The sequence below is a fragment of the Strongylocentrotus purpuratus genome, unplaced genomic scaffold (assembly GCF_000002235.5).
Source record: "Strongylocentrotus purpuratus isolate Spur 01 unplaced genomic scaffold, Spur_5.0 spur5_scaffold_1, whole genome shotgun sequence".
Taxonomy (NCBI): Eukaryota; Metazoa; Echinodermata; class Echinoidea; order Camarodonta; family Strongylocentrotidae; genus Strongylocentrotus; species Strongylocentrotus purpuratus.
The window spans coordinates 17,490,331-17,511,591 of record NW_022145594.1 but is presented as its reverse complement, the minus strand read 5'-3'; the positions used below and the strand labels follow the sequence as shown (position 1 = coordinate 17,511,591).

General features: G+C 37.5%; 1 protein-coding gene across 2 annotated transcripts; it reads left to right on the top strand.

The window, feature by feature from the left end:
* The first annotated feature begins 1,261 nt into the window (after window positions 1–1,261).
* usf1 (upstream stimulatory factor 1) lies at window positions 1,262–20,347 on the top strand. Of its 2 annotated transcripts, none has more exons than XM_011677472.2 (8): window positions 1,262–1,416; window positions 11,297–11,355; window positions 12,023–12,078; window positions 12,927–13,055; window positions 15,268–15,436; window positions 15,886–15,973; window positions 16,570–16,738; window positions 17,733–20,347. In XM_011677472.2, exons 1-8 carry the CDS (start codon window positions 1,385–1,387, stop codon window positions 17,943–17,945), a joined length of 915 nt encoding a protein of 304 aa, XP_011675774.1. In that variant the 5' UTR covers window positions 1,262–1,384; the 3' UTR covers window positions 17,946–20,347.
* Window positions 20,348–21,261: the final 914 nt, after the last annotated feature.

The following is a 21,261-nucleotide window of genomic DNA, read 5'->3' as shown; positions in this document are numbered from 1 at the left end:
CCTTTTACGTTTTTAGCAACATCCATGCGCCTTGAAAATACAGCCTTTGATTATTTCACAACGTTGACCTACTTTCAAATATTTTCTCATTGGGCACATAAACGACTTAACCCTAAACAGGCCGGGCCGGGCCGTATTTGAGGTCTTAATACGGCCAGGGGGGGGGGGGCATTATGACCCCCTAAGATGTCAGCCTAGGAAGGTCCAACTAATCTGAAAATTAGTATGGTGATAGATTGAAGTATTGAATAAGATGGTAATGTTTATTTTCTTTTATGTTTATTTTGTATTAGTATTTTTATGACAATATATGCAAAGTTTTGGGGGAAATAAACTTACACACGCATATTTGTGAGAATTACATTATGTTAGACATGTGATGATGTTGATTCCATGACATTTGCTCCGGCGACAAATTATTGCTCCGCTGTAAATTTCATACACTAATCGAATGGCTAACTTCAACCCTGGATTCAACACTATACCCTAAACCTAACCCTAAATCTAACAATACATAAAACCCTATTGAAACCCTAACCCTACATCTTAGACGAAATAAAGCCCGGAGCAATTGTCGCAGGAGCAAATGTCGTGTCACCGATGAGATTGTCACCTAACACCCGAACCACAGGTTCGCCCATAACAAATTTGGTAACAAAATGTGCGGGAGAACAGTGACGGATCCAGGGAGGGGGGGCCGCCCCCTGGAAAGAAAACGTGTAAAAACACGTGATTTGTACCTTGGGGGGGGGGGGGGATGGCCCCCCTGGCGCTCAAGGGGGGGGGGGGGGTGCAAATTTTCAAATTTTCGAGAGCCCCCCAAAAAAATTGTGCTCAATTGATGCAGCGACAAAAATTCGACAGGGGGTGGGGGGGGGGGGGGCATTATTGCCCCCGGCCTTATTAGGGTTAAAGATGTTTAAAAAGAGAACATTTTAATCAACATTATGTAATACCCTTCCCCCCCCCCCTCCACCATCACATGCAAGAAAAAGATAACTGATGATAGTATGATAATTATTATAATTTAGGCCATCATTAATGATAAGCCTTTTCATACTCTCTGCTAATAAATTATCTTCTGAATACTGTTTAATATTTTATTGTTCACGCTAATATTGGACTGGGGAGGGGGGTGGGGGGGGGGGGGGGGGGGGGGGCAAACAGATACTCGCAGAATACGCGCCCGTTTCTTCTAATTCTATGCACTTTTCGACGTGCACGAATCTCTCTACGTACGTATATGTGTATTATAATGTATTCAGAGCTTTCGTCTGCATATTGTCACATGTTCACTCTTTCTCTCACATGACCAACTTGTTTGGCCCCGTGACTTGCGTTAGAAATCCTGATTCGTTTTTGCTTTCCCACACGTTTCAACCACATGGATGTACTTGATCAGACACTAGACCAAGGGTAAGAACAGAAATATATAGTTTTATGCTTGACAAAGGTGTATTTTTCACTGCTTTTTCGATGGTTGTTGTCCTGTCGTAGTGTATTTCCTGTGTAAGTTTGTGTGTCGAGCTGTTCTATAGCGTATAGCTGTAGACTTGATCGAGACGACTTGTTTGAGATCGTTTTACGTTGCATGCATTGCATGGGCATGGCGTTGTGCGATTGGTCCTTTGTTGTTTCGCCGGCTAGCTGGTATGTGCATGCACTGTGTAATGTGTTTGTGTTGTATGCGATGGCGCTGGTCGAGCTGGCCTGCATATTTATATATATGGTAACGTCAACTGATCAATTTAACACCTGTTTAAAATGTGACTTTAGAGTTTAATCCTTTTTTTTTAGAGGTCTTTTGTTTTTAGAGAAATTTCCAAGTTGAAACAGCCTCAAGATCTACATTAAAAACAGCTCACATACTGTAACCATAATCATAATCGCAAAAGGAAGTCTTCCTGTTCCTTATTTCTATTCTTAATCTTATAATAATTACCTCCAGGGAGCCAAAGGCGTCGGAGCTCCAGTGCGAAAACTGAAACAAAAATCAAACAGCGGTTGTGGCGACATTTTCCCGAAATGTGTAATGATTGATAGTAGTTACAGATTCTGACTTACAGTGTTTTCGACTCCTCTGGGCATGTCGCACCACACTTGAAATCATAATTTGAAGAAGTCTATGATGGGAAAAGGGGTGATTCCTCGTCCTAAACCGAGCCATCCATGTTGTATCGTCAACATGGCGAAGAGAAAGTATGCATGCGCCGTAGCGGCGCAGCAAAAATGACTATTCAAGGACCGAGTAACCTTCGAGTCGAGCATATTTAGCATTTTCAAGCGAATAAATTCAAGCTCACAAATTCAAGGTCAAAGGTCATTTTAGGTCAGTAGACTTGAATTATGTTTTCCCAACTTAATATGAGAATTAATAAATCATTTTTTGTTATTTGTTTATACTCCATTAAAGAAGTCATCAATCTTGGTACAATGATAGTAAATAATTCTTCTGATGATTCTTAGTCAATATTGTTATATTCATGTTTTTGTGTCATAAAGGTATTATTCCTCCTAGTCTATCAAACAAATTTCTTTTAAATTCTGAAGTACATTCATATATAACTAGACAATCATCTCATTTTCATTTACCACTTATCAAAACTTCTGTCTCTAAAAATTCAATTTTCTTTAAAGGACCAATTTTATGGAATGAGTTACCTCCTAACGTTAAATCAAGCCCAACTCTGAATACATTTAAAAGAAGATACAAACAATTACGTTTTTGTGAATAGTATTTTATTAGTTTTTATATATGCAATCAGGTTTTAGATGTTAGGTGTTAGTTGTTATGTTAGGTGTTAAGTGTTATAAGTTAAAATTGTCGCTAGGGACCAGCCCCACACAAGACAATGTTCTTTCTTGCTGGTTCCTCATTCGTACAGTATATATATTTGTATTTTATGTTTGTCTTTCGTTATGTTATTTGTATGTACTTTACTTATCTGTAAATATCAATGTTTTAATCATGTATGTTTTTTATATGACGAATGAAATGAAATGAAAAATGAAAATTCATTTCGAAATGCTGATTATATTCAAAGGATTTCATTTTGGGGAGCCTGCTAATGGGCCACCTTGCCTATACCTTGAATACCTTGAATACCTTGAATATCCAATTGCGTAATGCAGGCGAGATCGGACCGCCGAGAGCGATTCCCTTGTTTCAAGTTTTTGTGATATGATGTTCTGTGCAATGTCTGAGTGTTTGCTTGGATGGACAGCATGCAATAGTATGAATAGACTGAAGGAGGAAGAGAAGGAGAGAAGAGAGAATGTTGGCTAGAGCTACATGTACATGTAATAGAGGTGGCTGTCGCAAAAGGAAATCTTCCCAGAGGAAATGTTTCTGAAGCAACACTTGCTTGACAACAAAGGAATTAAAAACGAGCCAGAGTTTTTAAACTTCAAATTTTAAACTTGACAATAATATGACTGTACATGTTGGTATAGTGTTTCAAATAAAGTACATGTATGAATAGCAACACTGGTTCTGAGTACTGTAGCAAAAGTTGATAAACGTACCCCAAGTTGCTTCTGGTCAATTTTGCACTGCTGTGCTTTGCATGCTGGCATTGGCTCTGTGTGTGTAATTTATCTTCTGACAGTAATCACAGTGATTTATCTTGATTTTCAAGCAATTTCAACTTTTAAGAATGGATCAAATGTTACCAAAAAAAGTGAAAATATTGTTTGATGAATATACTGAACACAACCAAATATCTTATTTTCACATGTTTTTCGTAATGTTTCAAAAATAGAAGCAGATAAATAATATCAACTTTCTTTGGTTGTGATCGTTAGCAAGTGCAAAAAATTTTTATATCTAAAATACAAACGGATCAGGCGCGTAGCCAGGGGGGGCGGTGGGGGCGGTCGCCCCCCAAAAAAAAACGCTGGCCAAAAAAAACGCAGGCCAAAAAAAAAAAAAAAAGAGAGAGAAAGAGAAGAAAAAAAGTAAGAGGACGTACATGTAGGAAGAAAGAGGGAAAGGAGTCGAGAACGGTACAACAAATCGTCTTCTTTCTCTAATAATTTAATGAAACGTCAAAGGTTCCGCGCTTCGAAAGAGGGGGACTGAATAAAGATAAGGATTAAGGGTGGGGAAAGGTACAACGAATCGTCTTCTTTGTCTAATAATACGTCAAAGCTTACGCGCTTCGCGCAGGAGGAGTTGGACTGAATTCAGACAAGGATTAAGAGTCGAGTCGTCTTGAATAATTTAATGAAACTTCAAAGTTTACGCGCTTTGCGCGGGAGAGGAGGAAACTGAATTCAGATAAGGATTAAGAGTCGAGAACGGTACATCGAATCGTCTTCTTTCTCTAATAAATTAATGAAACGTCAAAACTTCCGCGCTTCGCGCGTGACGGGGACTGAATACAGATAAGGATTAAGGGTCGAGAAAGGTACATTTGTACAACGAATCGTCTTCTTTGTCTAATAAAACGTCAAAGCTTCCACGCTATGCGCAGGAGGGGCGGACTGAATTCAGACAAGGATTAAGAGTCGAGAAAGGTACAACGAATCGTCTTCTTTCAAAGCTTCCGCGCTTCGCGAGGGAGGGGGGAAACTCCCCCCTCCCTGCACCCACCCCCCTAGGGAGCGCTACGCGCGTTCTTTAAGTGATTCGCATGCTTTGCGTGCCCACTACCGCCCCCCCTTAAATGAAATCCTGGCTACGCGCTTGAAACGGATAGCATTACAATAAAGGGTTTTTTGGCCCTTTGGATGACCAACAGACATGCTATGTTTTGGTTGGGTATTCTTAAGTTAAGCCTGTTAGTTTCAAGAAGGGCCTTCCATTGTTTCAATCCGGCCGTCGATACGATTTTGAGTGTCTTTCTCTTGCATTTCCCTGAACATCAAGTTCACTTCACCTTGGTGACCAGTTATTGCTCCACACCTCTCCGATTTTAAGAGACATTTGGGGCCCATTTGTATCTGACAACTGCAATGCTAAAATCAAAGAAATGCAATATTGATGTGTGTGTTAATAGCAGGATAATCAGGATTTAATTTTACAAGCTCTGTTGGATAACATAATTGAGGCACATCTTTACTTAGTACACATGTTCATGTACGTCATGCAGAGATGTATTTTTTTATATGTTTTACTTATTAAAGATAGATAGATAGATAGATAGATATTTGGTTGTATTCAAGTACTGATTAAAAAGTCCGAAGACTAAACAAGTCAGTTTACAATATAAAATGCATAACATAAAAATAACAAGGTAGAATAACACATGGATGAATTAAATTAAATCATTAATAAGTAAAAAATATAATAAGTACATGTATATAAGTATATAATAATAAGTAAATAAATAAGTATATACAGTTACCATAAATAATAAATTTATTAATTTATATATGTAAAACTGTAGTTATCGTGTGTGTGTTCGTTTTATATGTACATGTACAGTGTACATGTACATATATTTATTCATTCATTTGTTTTTTTGTTTCTTTTTTGTGGTAATTGTAGTATTGTACGTCAATTTCTCTGCCACTATAGAAGGATTTCTGAGATGAAATTTTATTTTTATTGACACTTTTCTGTGCTTGCTTAATTATATACATGGACATGTGCATGTATTTTGTTTTATTTTTGTAACAAATGTCTTATTTTAAGCCATGTTCTATTTTTACCTAATAATTATCAACTATGTTACTTAGGGACGTTGCGCTTTAAACATTTTTTGTTTATGCATTGTTCCTACTATGTATTATATATCAATGTAACCCACTGTATTCTATTATCTGTAAACAGTTATTTTACATGGTAAATAAATAAAACAAACAAACAAACAAAAATGTACTGTACATGTATATACATTAATGAAAGACTAATGATTTTTCCTTGTTAATCACCACTTGACAAGCAATATACATGTACATGTACCTGGATGACCTCCCTTGTAATGTACAAATGGAACATGCTACATGCATTGTACACAAGTGCCTGCCTGCAACATTTACAGGTGACCCTTGTATGCACATACATGTACAGTATTAGTAGTCTGCAGGCACAGACTTTAATTTGAGACTATACGGTATACACAATGAGGCAGAACCTACAGTCTTTCAGTCTCTGAATGGACATGAACTTGTAATATCAACAAGGCCATTTAAAAAATGTAATGTTTAGTGTCCCCACCCGCTTCTTTCTTTTTTTTTGGGGGGGGGGGAGGGGTGATATTTTTCCTTTTTTCCCCCAACTTTTTGTTTTTTTAGTGAAAAACATGAAAACATACAGCTAAAATGATCTTTTCCTGAAGTAAAAAAAAAGTTAAAAATTGCTGGCAGGCATCTTGAAAAATAGCTAGTCAAGGAAAATGTACAGAGAGGCCATTTTGAAGGGGAAAAAAAAGAAAAAAGGGCCTCCTCCTTCCTATTTTTCAAAAAGGCAGGACGTATGTTTGTTTGAAAAATCTGCTCACAGCCTATCATCAAATGCAAGGATTTCAGTAGGTAATATTAACAATTATCGCAACAATAATTGATAACAAGTTTTATGAAACAGCATTGGTCTCTGGTTGTTGTGTCTGGAGTACAGAGCTGGTGCATACATGTATGCCGTCAGCCTAGTCTCGCAGTGCAGACACTGTTAATGTACATTGCACAGTGACTGACAACTACAACTGTGCATGTACTGTATGTACTGCTGGCATGGGGTTTGTGCCTGCAAACTAAGAAATTACAGTACACCTGTATATGCATTGGAACTTGGAAGGTTGCAATGTACATGTTCTTAAGTCATCAGCACAATATCGACTCCCGCCATAAAAAAGTAATTTAAAAGAAAAATTATGCTCAAGTACAAAAAATAGTTATTTATAAATTAACAAGAAGAAAAAAATGAATTAACTTAATAAGTAATTAAATGAAGTATTAAATTATAAATGAATTAATAAATAATGAATTAGAATTTGTGAGTTTGAAGATGTTTAAGTTTGGCTGTATACAGTGTACCTTTCATGCTTTTGAGCACATTTTCCTTCATTTTCATTTTTATTTGTAAACTATTTGTAAAGTATTGGCGGAAATTTGAGGAGGAATTTACTGATTCATTTAGACCTTAACAAACTCTGAACTGATAAACATATACAGGTCTGTACTTTTTTTGGACACATACAGTGTACATGTACATGTACATGTACATGTAAATCACTTTGTTCTCTATGAGTAAGATCAGTTTCTTCATCAAACCATACAATTTGGTTGCACAAAAAATGTGGAATTATGAAGGGGAGAGAGAGAGAGAAAGAGAATGGAAAGGAGGAGAGCATTTGAGTCTTAGCGATAATGAACTTAAATTAACAACTCATTTCTGTCTGTAATTGATCCATTTCCCCCCTTCCCCTAGTGTTTGCGAGTCAAGCAGCTTTTTTTTTTGCAACTCTATTTTTAGAATTGTCCATAGAGAGACTTTCATTGCAGGCTTGAAATACCGGTATGTCCTCTTAAACATACAGAATCATACACACATTCTAGTTTGCCTTTTACTTTAAAGAAAATAAGGGCAGGATCGAGGGAAGATTTTACTCAGAAACACTCAAATATTTATGAAAATAAATATGTCAAAATTTGCCAAATGAGATTTGTTGACATGAGGAATGGAGGAGCATGTTCAAAATGTAATTTATTATTTAAGCCAGTAAAAAGTAATAAATACATTAAAAAAATGAATAAATTAAAAGGAGAATACCTGTAGACCTTTCTCATTTTGAAAGTTTGACATCTTTTTTCATTCGAGATAAAGGTATGTACATTAGTTTATTTATTTTTGTATTGTTTAATAACTTTAATTCAATATCTGTTTATTTATCTACATGCATCTATTTATCTGTTTTTTGTATTCGTACATTCCCTCATTAGTTGATGTTCTTGTTTGAAATTTCTTTAATATCGTAATTCAAGTTGCATATGGGCTTTTACCTCTGTCCACTCTTGGTACCCTAAAAACAATACCCTGAGTAACTTGCATGGTATTGAAACATCTTATTAAAGACAGGATGCTGTTATTATTGTTCCCCCAGCCAATCATGTCAAGTCATGTGGGGAGGACCTCGAGGGTGACGTTGCACCCCCCATGACTGGGTGCAACGTGACCCCCCTGTCGCCCAATATGCTGTACCCAACCCCAGCTTGAGTGTCCTACATACTGTAAGCTGTTGGACCTCCAACATAGTTAAGGAGAAATCTTTCTTTCCAATTTTCTTTAATAGTTACACATTTACTCTGTACATGTAGGAGCACTAAGCAAATTTTATAAAATGTACAAATCATCCCTGTTTTCACGAAGTGACGGTAGTGAGGAAAATCGTAACACAAAGTGGATGCAATTTTTTTTCACTACCGTCACTTCGTGAAAACAGCGACGAAATGTACATGTACATGTAAATACTGTGTAAATTACTTGCATACATGTACTGTACGTTGTATTTACTTTTATAGCTAGGGCTACACCTACAGTATTAACAAAAAGGGGAATACATGTACATGTATATCATGTTTAGGAATCCTCAGTTCAAATACAACATTTTCAGATGCATTGCAAACTGAAACCATTTTTAATTGTGCATTTTACACATCTACAATGTATATGTACAGTACTTGGAACTTGGACTGTTTATTTTATAGAGAGCGCATATATGTAGATCAAGTACTGAAACAAATGGGCATTCACCACAACAATAACCCTTTTTTTTCCTCTTTGGGTTACTGTATTAAAGGTTAAAAGGAAATATTGCTGAAAGTCAATTAGTGCTATTAAAGGGATCCGGTAACTTTGTCTCAGATTCTGAAACAAAATTCTGGGTTAAGCTCATGATGCAATGATAATTATAAACCTTTAGGTCAGTCAGGAACCCCATGACTTTTACAAGCCGATCGCCTGTCTGATTATCAAGATATTTATGATTGGAATTACAAATTTTGAAAAACGGTCGCCTGACGGTTTTCATAACACTACAGTCTATAGGGGAAAACGAGTATGGTAAAACCGGTCACTCACAGATTTTTACTTTTTTGAGGCCCTTCTTGATCATTTTGAAGCGCAATTTTTTTAGGGCTTCAATATTACACCATATCACAGACACTGATAACACGTAGGGCCGTGTATCTCAGATTTAACATTGTTAAACGATCCCTTTAAACCAAAGTTTGACAACAGAACAAACAAAATCAAATTTGGTGCTAGAATCAATTTGAGTTTAAGATAATAAGTTGTTCATAAAAAGAGCTAGAAACAGGGAAGGAAGAGTGGGAGAAATCTATAGAAGAAGCAAGGGAGGGGTAGAGAGAGAGAGAGAGAGAGAGAGAAGGACAGAAGAATGGAGCGTAAAAGAGAGGGGAGTATGAAAGCAAGAGAGAGAGAGAGAGAGAGAGAGGGAGGGGGGGGAGCATAAATTAGGGAAAGCAAGGCAGAGATACATAACATGTGGATAAGAGAGGGAGAGAGAGAGAAGGGCAGGACTAAAGAGCCAAAGAGAAAGGGCAAGTATGAAATCAAGAGAGAGAGAGAGAGAGAGAGAGAGGGGGGGGGGGGGCAAAGCAAGAGTGAGGGAAAGCAAGGCGGAGATAGATGAAGAGAGGGAGAGAGAGAGAAGGGCAGGAGGAAAGAGCGGGGAGCTTGAAATCAAGGGAGAGAGCAACAAAAACCAAAAAAGGCAGAGATAGAGAGAGGTGAGAGAGAAGGTCATTCTTGCTGGGATAAAAACTATGGGAAGAAAAACTCCTACCAATTTGTCCTCACTCATTAAAATGTGGTCAGTCTTGTGTATTGGCTAAAGATGAGGAGGAAATCCTAGTTTAAACAATGGATTAAACAATTGATTATCTTCCTTATTCCACTGCACACAGACTTAAAGGCCCACTGCACTACTTGTAGCTACTTGCGCCCTCTATATAACAAACAATGCCTAATCGGTGACCATTGGTCCCCCATGATCCTCTTTTACGTATGTTAACTGAGAGCCGAGTTGATGAGATAACCACCTGTCCAGTGACCTTGCGGGGCAGTCTAATCCCTCCTGTAAACTACGGCAGATAAGCTTTAAAAAAAAAAAAATGAACACTTTAATACCATCCAAGATGCAGACAACTTTCTTAATCAAAGGGACACCTTTTCACTCGACTTCCATCCTCAGCCTCTACTACCCGACATCCATTCATTCATTCATAAATAGTCGTAGTAGAATACCCCGTGTCCGTCTGGCATGAGTTTAGGTCACATGACTCCTGGTAACTTTCCGAGCCTATTTTTCTTTTACCCCCTTCCCACTTTTTTACCTCCACCATTCTTTGATACCATCGTTTGCAAAAATTATCCGCCGTTCAGTACTTTGTGACATTGCGAAACATCACTCTACTCTCATTGCCTGCCAAAGCAATTATTTACTTTTTAAAGCGAAAGGATGTTCTTTTCTTCAACTGTTTATGCTCTTGATGCCTAACAAATACTACTACAGCCCTACAGAATAATAGTGGATTAATGTGGAATGACTCAAGTGGTTGATTATTATTGGAATATATTTTTGCTTCCATGAATCACTCTATGCAATATTTGGTTACCAAGGATTCAAATAATGGCGAAAGCTGTGTCTTTGGATATTGAACACATGAGGTGAGAGCGTACTGTTTTCTTCCCCACACAATTAATTTTCTTTCTTTTCCCTTTTTCAAACTTTTTTATTTCTCCATGTTATTGTACATGTATGTGGGTGTCTGTTTGTGTGTCGGGATGTCAGTCAACAAATGAATCGCTGAGATCTTATGATTTGCATCTTATTCTAGTCCCTGTACTGTTCATCATGTGATATACTGTGCAGTGTGTACTAAATTATTCATGTGTGTTCATGTATCATTCATGTTCAAATCAAGGTTACCTGTACTTATTTAGTAGTCGAGAAAAGGGACCATCAGTGTACAACATACAGTACATAAATGTATCTTTAGCAGTTTTAATAGCTAATATTGGCATTATCTTGCCACGCTTTTTCAATAATATTCATGCAATGTTTGCCTGGTTGTCTGGCTACCTGAAAACCTTTAAATAATTTGATAATACAGTCAAACCTGTCTACACGTATAGCGACCGCCCAAGGGAAACACAAAAATTGGCCTTTAGTACATGATTAAATGAGAAACCATTTTCAAGGGAAACAACAAATGTGGCCTTTGTAGACAGGTGGTCTTTGTTGACAGGTGGTCACCAACGCAGGTTTGACTGTATCATGTGAAATAAGGAATAAAACTTTATAATTTTAATTTGTTTCTTTTAATACAGACCACAAGACAAGGATAAAGATTTAGAAGAGGAGGTTACAGTACATCTAACAGCAGATGGTAAGAAAGATGGAGCATTTAAGGATTTCTTAAAGCCCCACTGCACTACTTATAGCTACATGTACATGTACTTGCGCCCTCTATAAATAAAAAAATGCTTATTGTTCCCCCATGGTCCCCTTTTTCTTATGTTAATTGAGAGCTGATTTGATGAGATAACCACCTGTCAGTGACCATGCAGGGAGGTCTAATTCCCCTGCACAAGCTAGTGCGGTGGGGCTTTAAGTTGATGCTCATGCTGGTCAGATATTGTTGTAATTCAAACTGTTCTCGTTTTAAATCATTGAATCAACTGTTTAAAAGTGAATGGTTGACCATAAAATATGCTGTTGCTAAAAAATTCTTCGTAACTTGGCCATTAAAAAAAAACATGTTTACTAGCGTCCTGCCTTTTTGAAAAAAAGGGAAAGAGGAGGCCCTTTTTTTTCTTTTTTCAAAATGGCCGCTCGGTACATTTTCCCTGACACTTGCCCTTTTTCAAGATGGCCGCCAGAATTTATGTTTTATATTGTTTTTTTAATCCTGAAAAAAGATCATTTTAGCAAGGTATGTTTTTCATTTTTTATCATTTTATCATCATTTTTTAATGGCCTAATTTCCATTTGATCAAATTGAACGCTCTTGATGAAAAACACAAAACATGACTATTGTACCTTCTCTTCCATAGGAGATCAGGTTGTCCAGGACCCCAGCGGAGAGGGGCCGTTTGCAGAGAACATCCAGGTGAGAATCAAACGTTTCAAGGGCAATATAACGTTTCAAGGGCAATTCAACCGGCATAACTGCATTTACACTGCAACGTAAATTCATTGATTTTTCTCACATTCCAGTGTTTTGCCGGTGGTTGCATATAAAAAAATATCAACTACTGTACTGGCAAACATGACGAAAATAAAAATGGAAAAATCCACCTCTGGTGTGTAGTTTTTTTAAACGCCGCCTGCCAAAGTTTCACCAGAGGAAGTGATTGAAGAAAGCTTAGACTTAATTGGTTTAACTGACAAAATATTGAGGAACAATTGATACGTTTAAATGAGATGAAAAGATCAGTTTGTAAACATTGAAACAAAATACCACAGTGCAAATGTTCCTGGAGTTGTACCCAGGAGAAGGGACTAGAAGTTTCTTTTCCATCAGTTTGAACAGCCTTTTATAGATTTCCATGGAGATTATTCTCCATTAAAAATAATTCTTTATTTTAACCCTAGATCCCAGCACTAAAATTAGCCCAACCCTTATCCTAAATCCATCCGTACTCGTTTCAGAAACCTAACCTTAATCTTGATTTTGACACCCACCCTTGTCCTATTTTTTGACAAAATAAAGACCAGGGCCCCCATTTCATAAAACTTGTCATCAATAACAAATGCTACATTTCTATGCCAAATTTGCTCTCGGTCAATCAAATGCCACAATTTCATTAACAGTTATTGTAACTTGTTAATAACAAGTTTTATGAAACAGGGGCCTGGTCAACCAAATCAAATGTCTCCAGAGCAAATCATGGATCACTTTTCTTCTCCAGCTCAGCTCAGTTCTTTATTCTTCTTTTTGTCTCCTCTCGCTTTCAGTATCAGTTCCGAACGGATAGCAACGGTCAGAGCCAGGTAACATATCGTGTGGTACAGGTCGGCGACAACGAAACCAACCCACAGGCTGTCGTGACAACGTTTCCCCAGGGACAACAAGCGCTAACACAGGTCAGTGTAATTACAGTCAAACCTGCTATAGTGACCACCTGTCTACGAGGACTACATTTATTGTTTCCCTTGAAAATGACTTCTTATTGAAACATGTAGTAAAGGAACCTGTCTACAAAGACCTTTTTTGTGTTTTTTAAAACGTCCCTTGAGAGACCAATGCCAGTATTAAAAAGGTGAGAACAAACAGTGGCATGAACGGCCTGCCATAGTTAAGTCCAACTTAAAGGCAGGCTTTACTACTTCAGCTAAAAGGGATTAGACCACCCAGCGAGCCAGCGAGGTCACTGTGACAGGTGGCTATCTCATTAACTCAGCTCTCATTTAACATAAGAAAAAGAGGATCATGGGGGACCAACAGGCACTGATTGGGGAAGTTTTCTATATAGAGGGAGCAAGTAGCTACAAGTAGGACAGTGTGCCTTTAAAGTCGATCTTAGTCTTTGCGAAACCCTCCCCTGGTTTTAGCGGTAAATGTGCTGACTAATGGTTGTTGTCTGCACACGCAGCGAGTCACATGATCTTGTATCAGTCGGGTAATGAAGAGGGCATTATGGGCCTAGGGCGGAACCTTCCTGAAGCAATAATAGATGAATTATCCCTTTAAGTGGAATCATATTGTAACATGTACCGATATGATGTGTGTAATAGATGACTTATCCCTTTAAAGATAAAGACCAGTTATGGTCATTGTGAAAGAAATGTTGTGGAATCGACCAGAAAAGGTTGATCATCTAGCATATAAGAATTTGTGTGTATTGCAAGGTTCTGGAATCATCAAAATGATAATAAATTTGGCCAAGTCTTGGTAAAGTTACAAACACTGTACACAGAGAGATGTATATGGGACTACACGAACACGTGGCGTAAAAATCTGACCCTGGATTTTTACGATGTTACATGCCATATTTAGAATATGAAGGCATTTGAAGAGCCATGCTTTTCAGGGAACATGTCTTATCTGATGTTCTTCCACGCTTCAATAACGCTCACAAATTATTTTTTCACCTCTTTCCAGAAGGTCAGAACTCAACTTTCTCTTTAAAGAGAAGGTTGAGTTCTGGGCAGAGGTGACAAATAATACAGTGAGCATTTTCAATGTTATTAACTGTGGAAGAACATCAGAGAAAAGTGTTCCCTGAAAAGCATGGCTCTTCAAATGCCTTCATATTCTAAATATGACATGTAACAGCTTTAATAAAAATGAGGATCACATTTTAGGCCACATGTTTGTGTAGTCCCATGTACATCTTTCTATGTACAGTCCTTGTTAATACTTTTTACCAAGAATAGGCATAATTCATTTTGATGATTCCAGAACATTGCATTACACACCAATACTTTAACATGTATTTGCTACATGATCAACTATTTCTGATCGATTCCACACCGTCTCTTTCACAGTGCAATCGCATGACCAGAACTCGACTTAATCTTTAAATCCCTTTAATTGGAATCATATTGTAAAATGCAAAGCACTACAGTGTATACATGTACATTTATGAAGTTGCTTGAATACATGAATATTCATACTGTGGCGGAGCCAGAGCAATATAACATTGAGTTCCTATAGGAAATCTATTTATTCAGATGGTCATATCTCAGCCAATATTTAACATATTCAATTGGTTTGCGAAATTTGGACATTGTTTGTGATGCTCGTTCGGAAAATGAAGAAAAAATTGAGAAATTCCAAAAATTGATGTTATGATGTCACAGCTTCAGTACTCTATATAGTAGACCAGTATTATGAAGTCAGAATTGGATAATGTGCATGTGCAAGTCAAATTCATCTGCCCTCTCATGAATTACTACTAATAATGAAAAAAAAAAAAGTAGACGTCCAAAGTGTACGTAGTTTTCCTTGTTATTTTGGTCTGATTAAACTCTGGTCGGGCTGTCAACTTGGTAAAATCATCAGGTATATTAAAAGTGATGATGATGTTGTGAAATAAAGGATTTTAGAATCTATACAATTGTGTGGGTTCTGTCAATCAAAGAAAATGGAACATTTCACAGCAAGAAACATTGATGAACTGCAAAATGATGTGTTGTATAAACTTAAAACTTGTACATGTGTATGATTCAATTATTTCAAGGCACACAACTCTTGCAAATTTTGCGAACATTATGGTATTCATTATTTTGTCATTCACAATCATTAAAGTCTATCCTCTATCTGCTACTTGTACTCTCTGACCTTTTGACACAGGTCATCCAGGGGTCATTCAACGGGGAGAGTCCGACCAGTGAGAGCCAGGGCGGAGAGACAAGATTCACCTACTTCCCAGCCTCCGCAGCCATCCCTGGCGATGGCGCGGGGCCGGCTAGCGGAGGGGAACAACAACCAGGGATCACACAGCCATCTGGTGCTGCTGGCGGTAAGTTTTCATGACATTGTAGAGAAAGTTGAGTTAGGGCTCTTTTTGAATTCCATGAATAAAATTAGATGTTGCCTGACTCAATTTATATAACTTTGTCATTTTTTAATACCAGAGATATGTTTCAGATATCAATTTTTATGTTGCTCTCATGTTAGGCCTAAAAAAAAAAAGATACCTTATTGCCCTTTCGGTCAGTCAGTCAGAATTTTTTTTTTTTTTTTTTTTAACTTTCTTTTTTTGGGCTGATATTTCTCAGTTTTTAATATTTTGATACATATTTTTTCTAAAAACTTTTTTTTAAAGCCTACTGTAGATTTCAAGATTTTGGGGTCGGTCGCAAAGGGCAATACAACATCTTTCTTTTTTTAGGCCTTATTATTTTTTATTTTTTTATTTTCTCTCTGTTTGCCACTGACTAACCATCATCATTTGTTGTAAATTTGCAGGCCAGTTTTATGTAATGATGTCACCCCAAGACGTACTGCAAGGCGCTTCACAGAGAACCATCGCTCCGAGGACACACCAGTTCAATACGTAAGCTATTATCTGCAGCACTGGGTAGGAGTACGAGACCAAGGCCCCATCTCACAAAAATTTGTATCAGTGACAAATGACAGCTTTTGTTGTAAGCTACTGAAATCCTTGCTTCTGATTGGCTATCAGCAGATTTGTCACTGATTTTTTTTTTCTTTCCATTTGTCATTGAAAAAAAGGCTTTGTGAAACGGGTCCCTGGTTGTAGCACATGATTAAGATACTTATACATGTAGTAGTGATTGAGATCCTGTTATTGAAATCTGCCGGGCATTTCTGTAATTGCATAACTAAAAAGTGAAGATATGTAAATGCAGTTGTTTGGTATCAATTTAAAAGATACTCAAAGTAGTGACGTCTTCTGTAACGTCACATGCGAGACACAGCTAGCCACAAATCATTTCATGCCTTTCCATGATATCTACCGGCATATGATTTTTCAGAAAATTTTTCAAGTTTTTCAAGAGAAAATGTTTTCATCCATGTACAATTTGTCCATACTTATCAGTTGTCTTGAATTTTTTTCGGGTGACTACTTCAAACACAAACAAATTCACCTTAAGTTGATTTTTTTCATTTTAACATCCGGTAATGCAGGAAGATCGACAATTCGAGAACGGTTCGTGATGAGAGACGGAGGGCGACCCATAACGAGGTCGAGAGGAGAAGAAGAGATAAGATTAATAATTGGATCGTCAAGTTATCTAAGATCATCCCGGACTGCAACATTGACCATTCCAAACAGGGACAGGTTAGTAGTCAAGAGGTTAGTATTACAATGCCCTCCTATGTTTTTTATAATGATAATAATAATATTGGATTCTTATATAGCGCACGTATCGACCTTGCAAGGTCCTCAAGGCACTCCAACATTACCCGGCTATGCTAGGCTGTCGATTTCGACGCTCACAGCATTTAAAGGAATCCCTTCCTACCGGTACCCATTTAACACCTGGGTGGAGAGTGGCAAATGTAGATTAATGTCTTGCCAAAGGACATTAGTGCCGCGGCGGGACACGAACCGTGGACCTTGTGATCGACAGTCCTGCGCCGTATCCACTCATCCACGACACCGTCTTGGGGGGGGGGGGCGTTTCACCAAACTTGTCATCAGTGACAAAGGACAGTTTTTGTTATAAGCTACTGACACTACCCACACTCGGTACCTTCAAAACGGTCCAAGCACCCTCGGCTACCGCCATGTGGTTAATTCTTACTAATGCCCTCACTGATGTGTATTATTTGTATAATAATGATTTTTTTAAACTAATTGGATATTTTCAATGTTTCTTATTATTATACATCCTTTTCAATTCATCCACTGGCTACGACAAATAGATAATAACATCTTCAATAAAGCCGGGGTAGTGATATGACTGCCGGGCCCTCAGGGAGGACAGTATGAATACTGATGAGGCTACCCTGGGTAAACTCTGTATGAAAATGACGGACAAAGAAAGAGGACAAAATATACAGTTCCTCATTCTACCCTCAACAATTGCTGTGGTAGACAAAGGAACATCCCTTTACTGCTATTATGTAAACATTTGTACAACACATGAATATGCATGTGACACCTGTTCTACACATTTGTACATAATAGCAGTGAAGGGATGTTCCTGTGACTACCACAGCAATTGTTGAGGGTAGAATGAGGAACTGTATATTTTGTCCTCTTTCTTTGTCCGTCATGTTCATAGTGACTAGGCATATTCTTCTTCTTCTTATTATTATTATTATCATCATTCAATTTGATACAGAGTAAAGGCGGGATCTTGTCCAAGACGTGCGACTACATCCATGACCTCCGCAATTCCAACACCCGCATGGCGGAAAGCCTCAAGGATTCGGAAAGGCTCACCGTCGACATAGACCTCATGAGACAGCAGCTCGAAGAACTCAAAGGAGAGAACGCGCTCTTGAGGGCACAGTTACAACAAGCGGGAATCGATCCGGCGGGAAATTCAAATTGAAATTATTTTTTTTTGCCCGCCATTTTGGGTTTTTTCCGTCATTTTTGAGATTTTCCAAGTCAGGACATGTTTGTATATTGGAGACCATTTGAGACTCATCCCTTTGTTATTTTTGTATTCCTAAGCCATAGAGTAGGCTTCATGAGTTGCATGTTTTATTTTGGGTTGGTGTATCCAAGATTATCGATCGAAGCGTAAACTGGAGACTTTCAGCACCATAAATAAAGCCAGGGTAATAATCGGGGAAGCGCCAGGATCGTCACAATGTGGCGGACATGTGCGCTATAACACCTTTTCACAATGTCTCTGAGAGTCAGTCGCATCGTTGCTTGTTCATATTTGCTTTCTCCATAGTTTGTCATAACATCTAAAAGTTTTCACATTTTCTTCTTTTTTTTTTGCGAAAAAAAAGGTTTATCACAACAAAAAAAGGAACTCTGAAAAATTCCCACTTTTGCAGCCTCATAGGTTTCCAATTTTTTACCTTCTTGTCACCACAGAGGCCAAGGTATATCTTCGCTTCCACTTTCGTAGTTTCGTGATTATTTTTTTTCCTTCATCTTTATAAAGAGCTGTCTGTAATTACATCTATTTAAGAAAAAGAAAAAAAGAAATCATTACCACTGCTGGCCCGGTGTCAAAACAGTTCTAAATTTCATAAACCAAGAAATAACTTTGTAGATAATGTTGATGTGTTTTTGCTATGCCATTTATCCAGTTTGCATGAATAGTTTTGTTGATTGTACACAGAAAGACACGATTTACTCTCTGGGAGAAAAAAGAGAGAGATTAATACTCAACATGTGAAGTTTGGCAAATACTCCATTTAGATATTTCTATCCAAAGTATTCTCCTCCCTCGTGGAGACTTTATCGAAAATCAAGAATTCTGTGAAAGTGTCATTCTTTAAAGATAAAGTTGAGTTCTGGTCATGCGAATACATTGTAAAAGAAACATTGTGGAATCGATCAGAAAAGGTTGATCATGATCATCTACTGTAGCATGTAAGTATTTGTGTGTATTGCAAAGTTCTGGATCATCAAAATGATAAGAATTTGGCCCAGTATTGGTAAAGTCACAAGCGCTGTACACAGAAAGATGAATATGGGACTTCACAAACATACGGCATAACAAAAATCCCTTCTGATTTTCATCATGTTACATAACATGCCATATTAAGAATATGGTGGCATTTGAAGAGCCATGCTTTTCAGGGAACATTCGTTGTCTCATGTTCTTCCACACAATTTTCGAATTTTCTTTCACATTGGTTCATTTAATAAACCTTTGTAATTTTTCTTTTCATCTAACTATAAAGTTGATGAAAATAAGATCAATCATTGCCAATTAAAGGAGGGAAAACTGATTGGTTTAGAAGACATTCAGGGAAACATAACTGTTTTATGATATTTTTGTTGTGTGTGTGCGTCGGTGAGAAAGAATAACAGCAACTGTACATGTAAATAAATGTAATTCGATACAAAGGGTATATATCTGTAATATCAGTTTGGGATATTTGTGAAATTCACTTCTTTAATTTTTAACATCTATTTTACTCTACAGTGCTGGTATCTTAATCAGTTGTATTTTTGCATCGTAATTAATATAAATTTGGACGAGTTTTATTTTTGTTGGGCCCAATAGAAATATTTTTCAGCCAAGTTGGGCAAGAAGGGTTCCAATTTTCTAAATATTTCTTACCCAAATTTGGACAGGTAATTCAAACATTGTAGCACACTTCACAGATGAATAATATTTTATTTAAAAAGAAAAAACAATATTAAATCTTGTACATTGCTTCTTATCGTTGATGATATTGTTGTATATTTCAGCTTAAAATACATCAAGATACATACTTTGAAAATGTTCTGTTTCAATTTCATAATCATTTTTTTGTATATTTTTGCTCTACTCGTTCATGTACCAAGACAAATATTTGAAAAAGGCACTAATTTGTTTAACTAAACTTGTTTATTTCTATTTTCATTACCAAGAACTGGCCACCATAACACAGAGGTTTGCAATCACTTAGAAATTTGAAACAATGACTCTGATTGGTTAATGGTCAGCCTTTTGAATAATATGTAAATGCAACAATGATCTTGATTGGCCGTTGCCAATTTGCGATTGATTGCAAACCTTTGTGTTACAGATCAAGCATACAGGTTAGTAGTCTTGTATCAGGACCCTGAGGAGAAACCATCTAAGGTCTGCATTGGTAGACTATGAGTATTAAAGTCATTAATTTATAGCTGAGAATTTTGAGGGAACGCCATGTGAACTTTGTGAGCCAAATAAGTCTAGTCTGTGTTTTTGTACACAAGATAAACACAGGAGGTGGTGTTTTATAGCAGGATAACTGTAATAAAATGATTTCCAGAGGTTTGATACCTATTCAGAAAGTTTACAGCTGTATGTCTTGTTTATTTTGTCTTTTGTTATTCATATAAATCACGATGATATCCATCAGCCTTTCAAGTTTTCTCCCTCCCCCCCCCCCCCCCCCCCCTCAATCATCTCCATCACGATCAATTGGGCAAAAAGAATTTCCGTTTCGGTTTAATAAAATTTGGAGTGGACTTTTAGGCTATATTATTATTATTATTATTATTATTATTATTATTATTATTATTTTGACTTGTGTTATTTGTTCATTTAATGATCCTATTAGTTTGGATCATAGTCTATTCAATTTGAATTGAAGTGAATTGAATCATCATTTATTAAAGTCAGCATTTTCCCTCTTCCGAGGCGTTACTGACGTGCCATGATCACACTACCTCCCTCCAGGCTTCACTTTTTCTTGAGCACGCTCCGCATTTAGACCAACCTTGCTTTCTCTCTTCACCATACCCTTTCATGAAAATGTGGTCTTCATTTACCCACTGTGCCAAGGTGGCACTCCCGAGGGGTGAGGGAGAGGGGGGGGGGGGATGCCCCTTTAACTTTATAAGAAGTGCCCTATTTTACATAATAAAAGTACCCCTCTTACTTTGACAGGTTCCCCTTTCCCTTTTCCCTTGTTTCTTATTGTCTCCATACATTGTCCTTTTTTCCTCCCCTGTATCTACCTCTACACCCCCCCCCCTCTCTCTCTCTCTCTCTCTCTATTCCTATATTCTCTCTCTCTCTCTCTCTCTCTCTCTCTCTCTTTCTCTCTCTCTCTCTCTCTCTCTTTTCTCTCTCTCTCTCCCCTCCCCCTCCCTGTCTCTTTCCTTCTCCTTGTCTCTCTCTCTCTCCCCCTTCTTAATCTACAGACTCGTCATTTGAAACGTTAACCCAATTCCTAAAGCCTTGAAAAGGGGTCTAGATATCT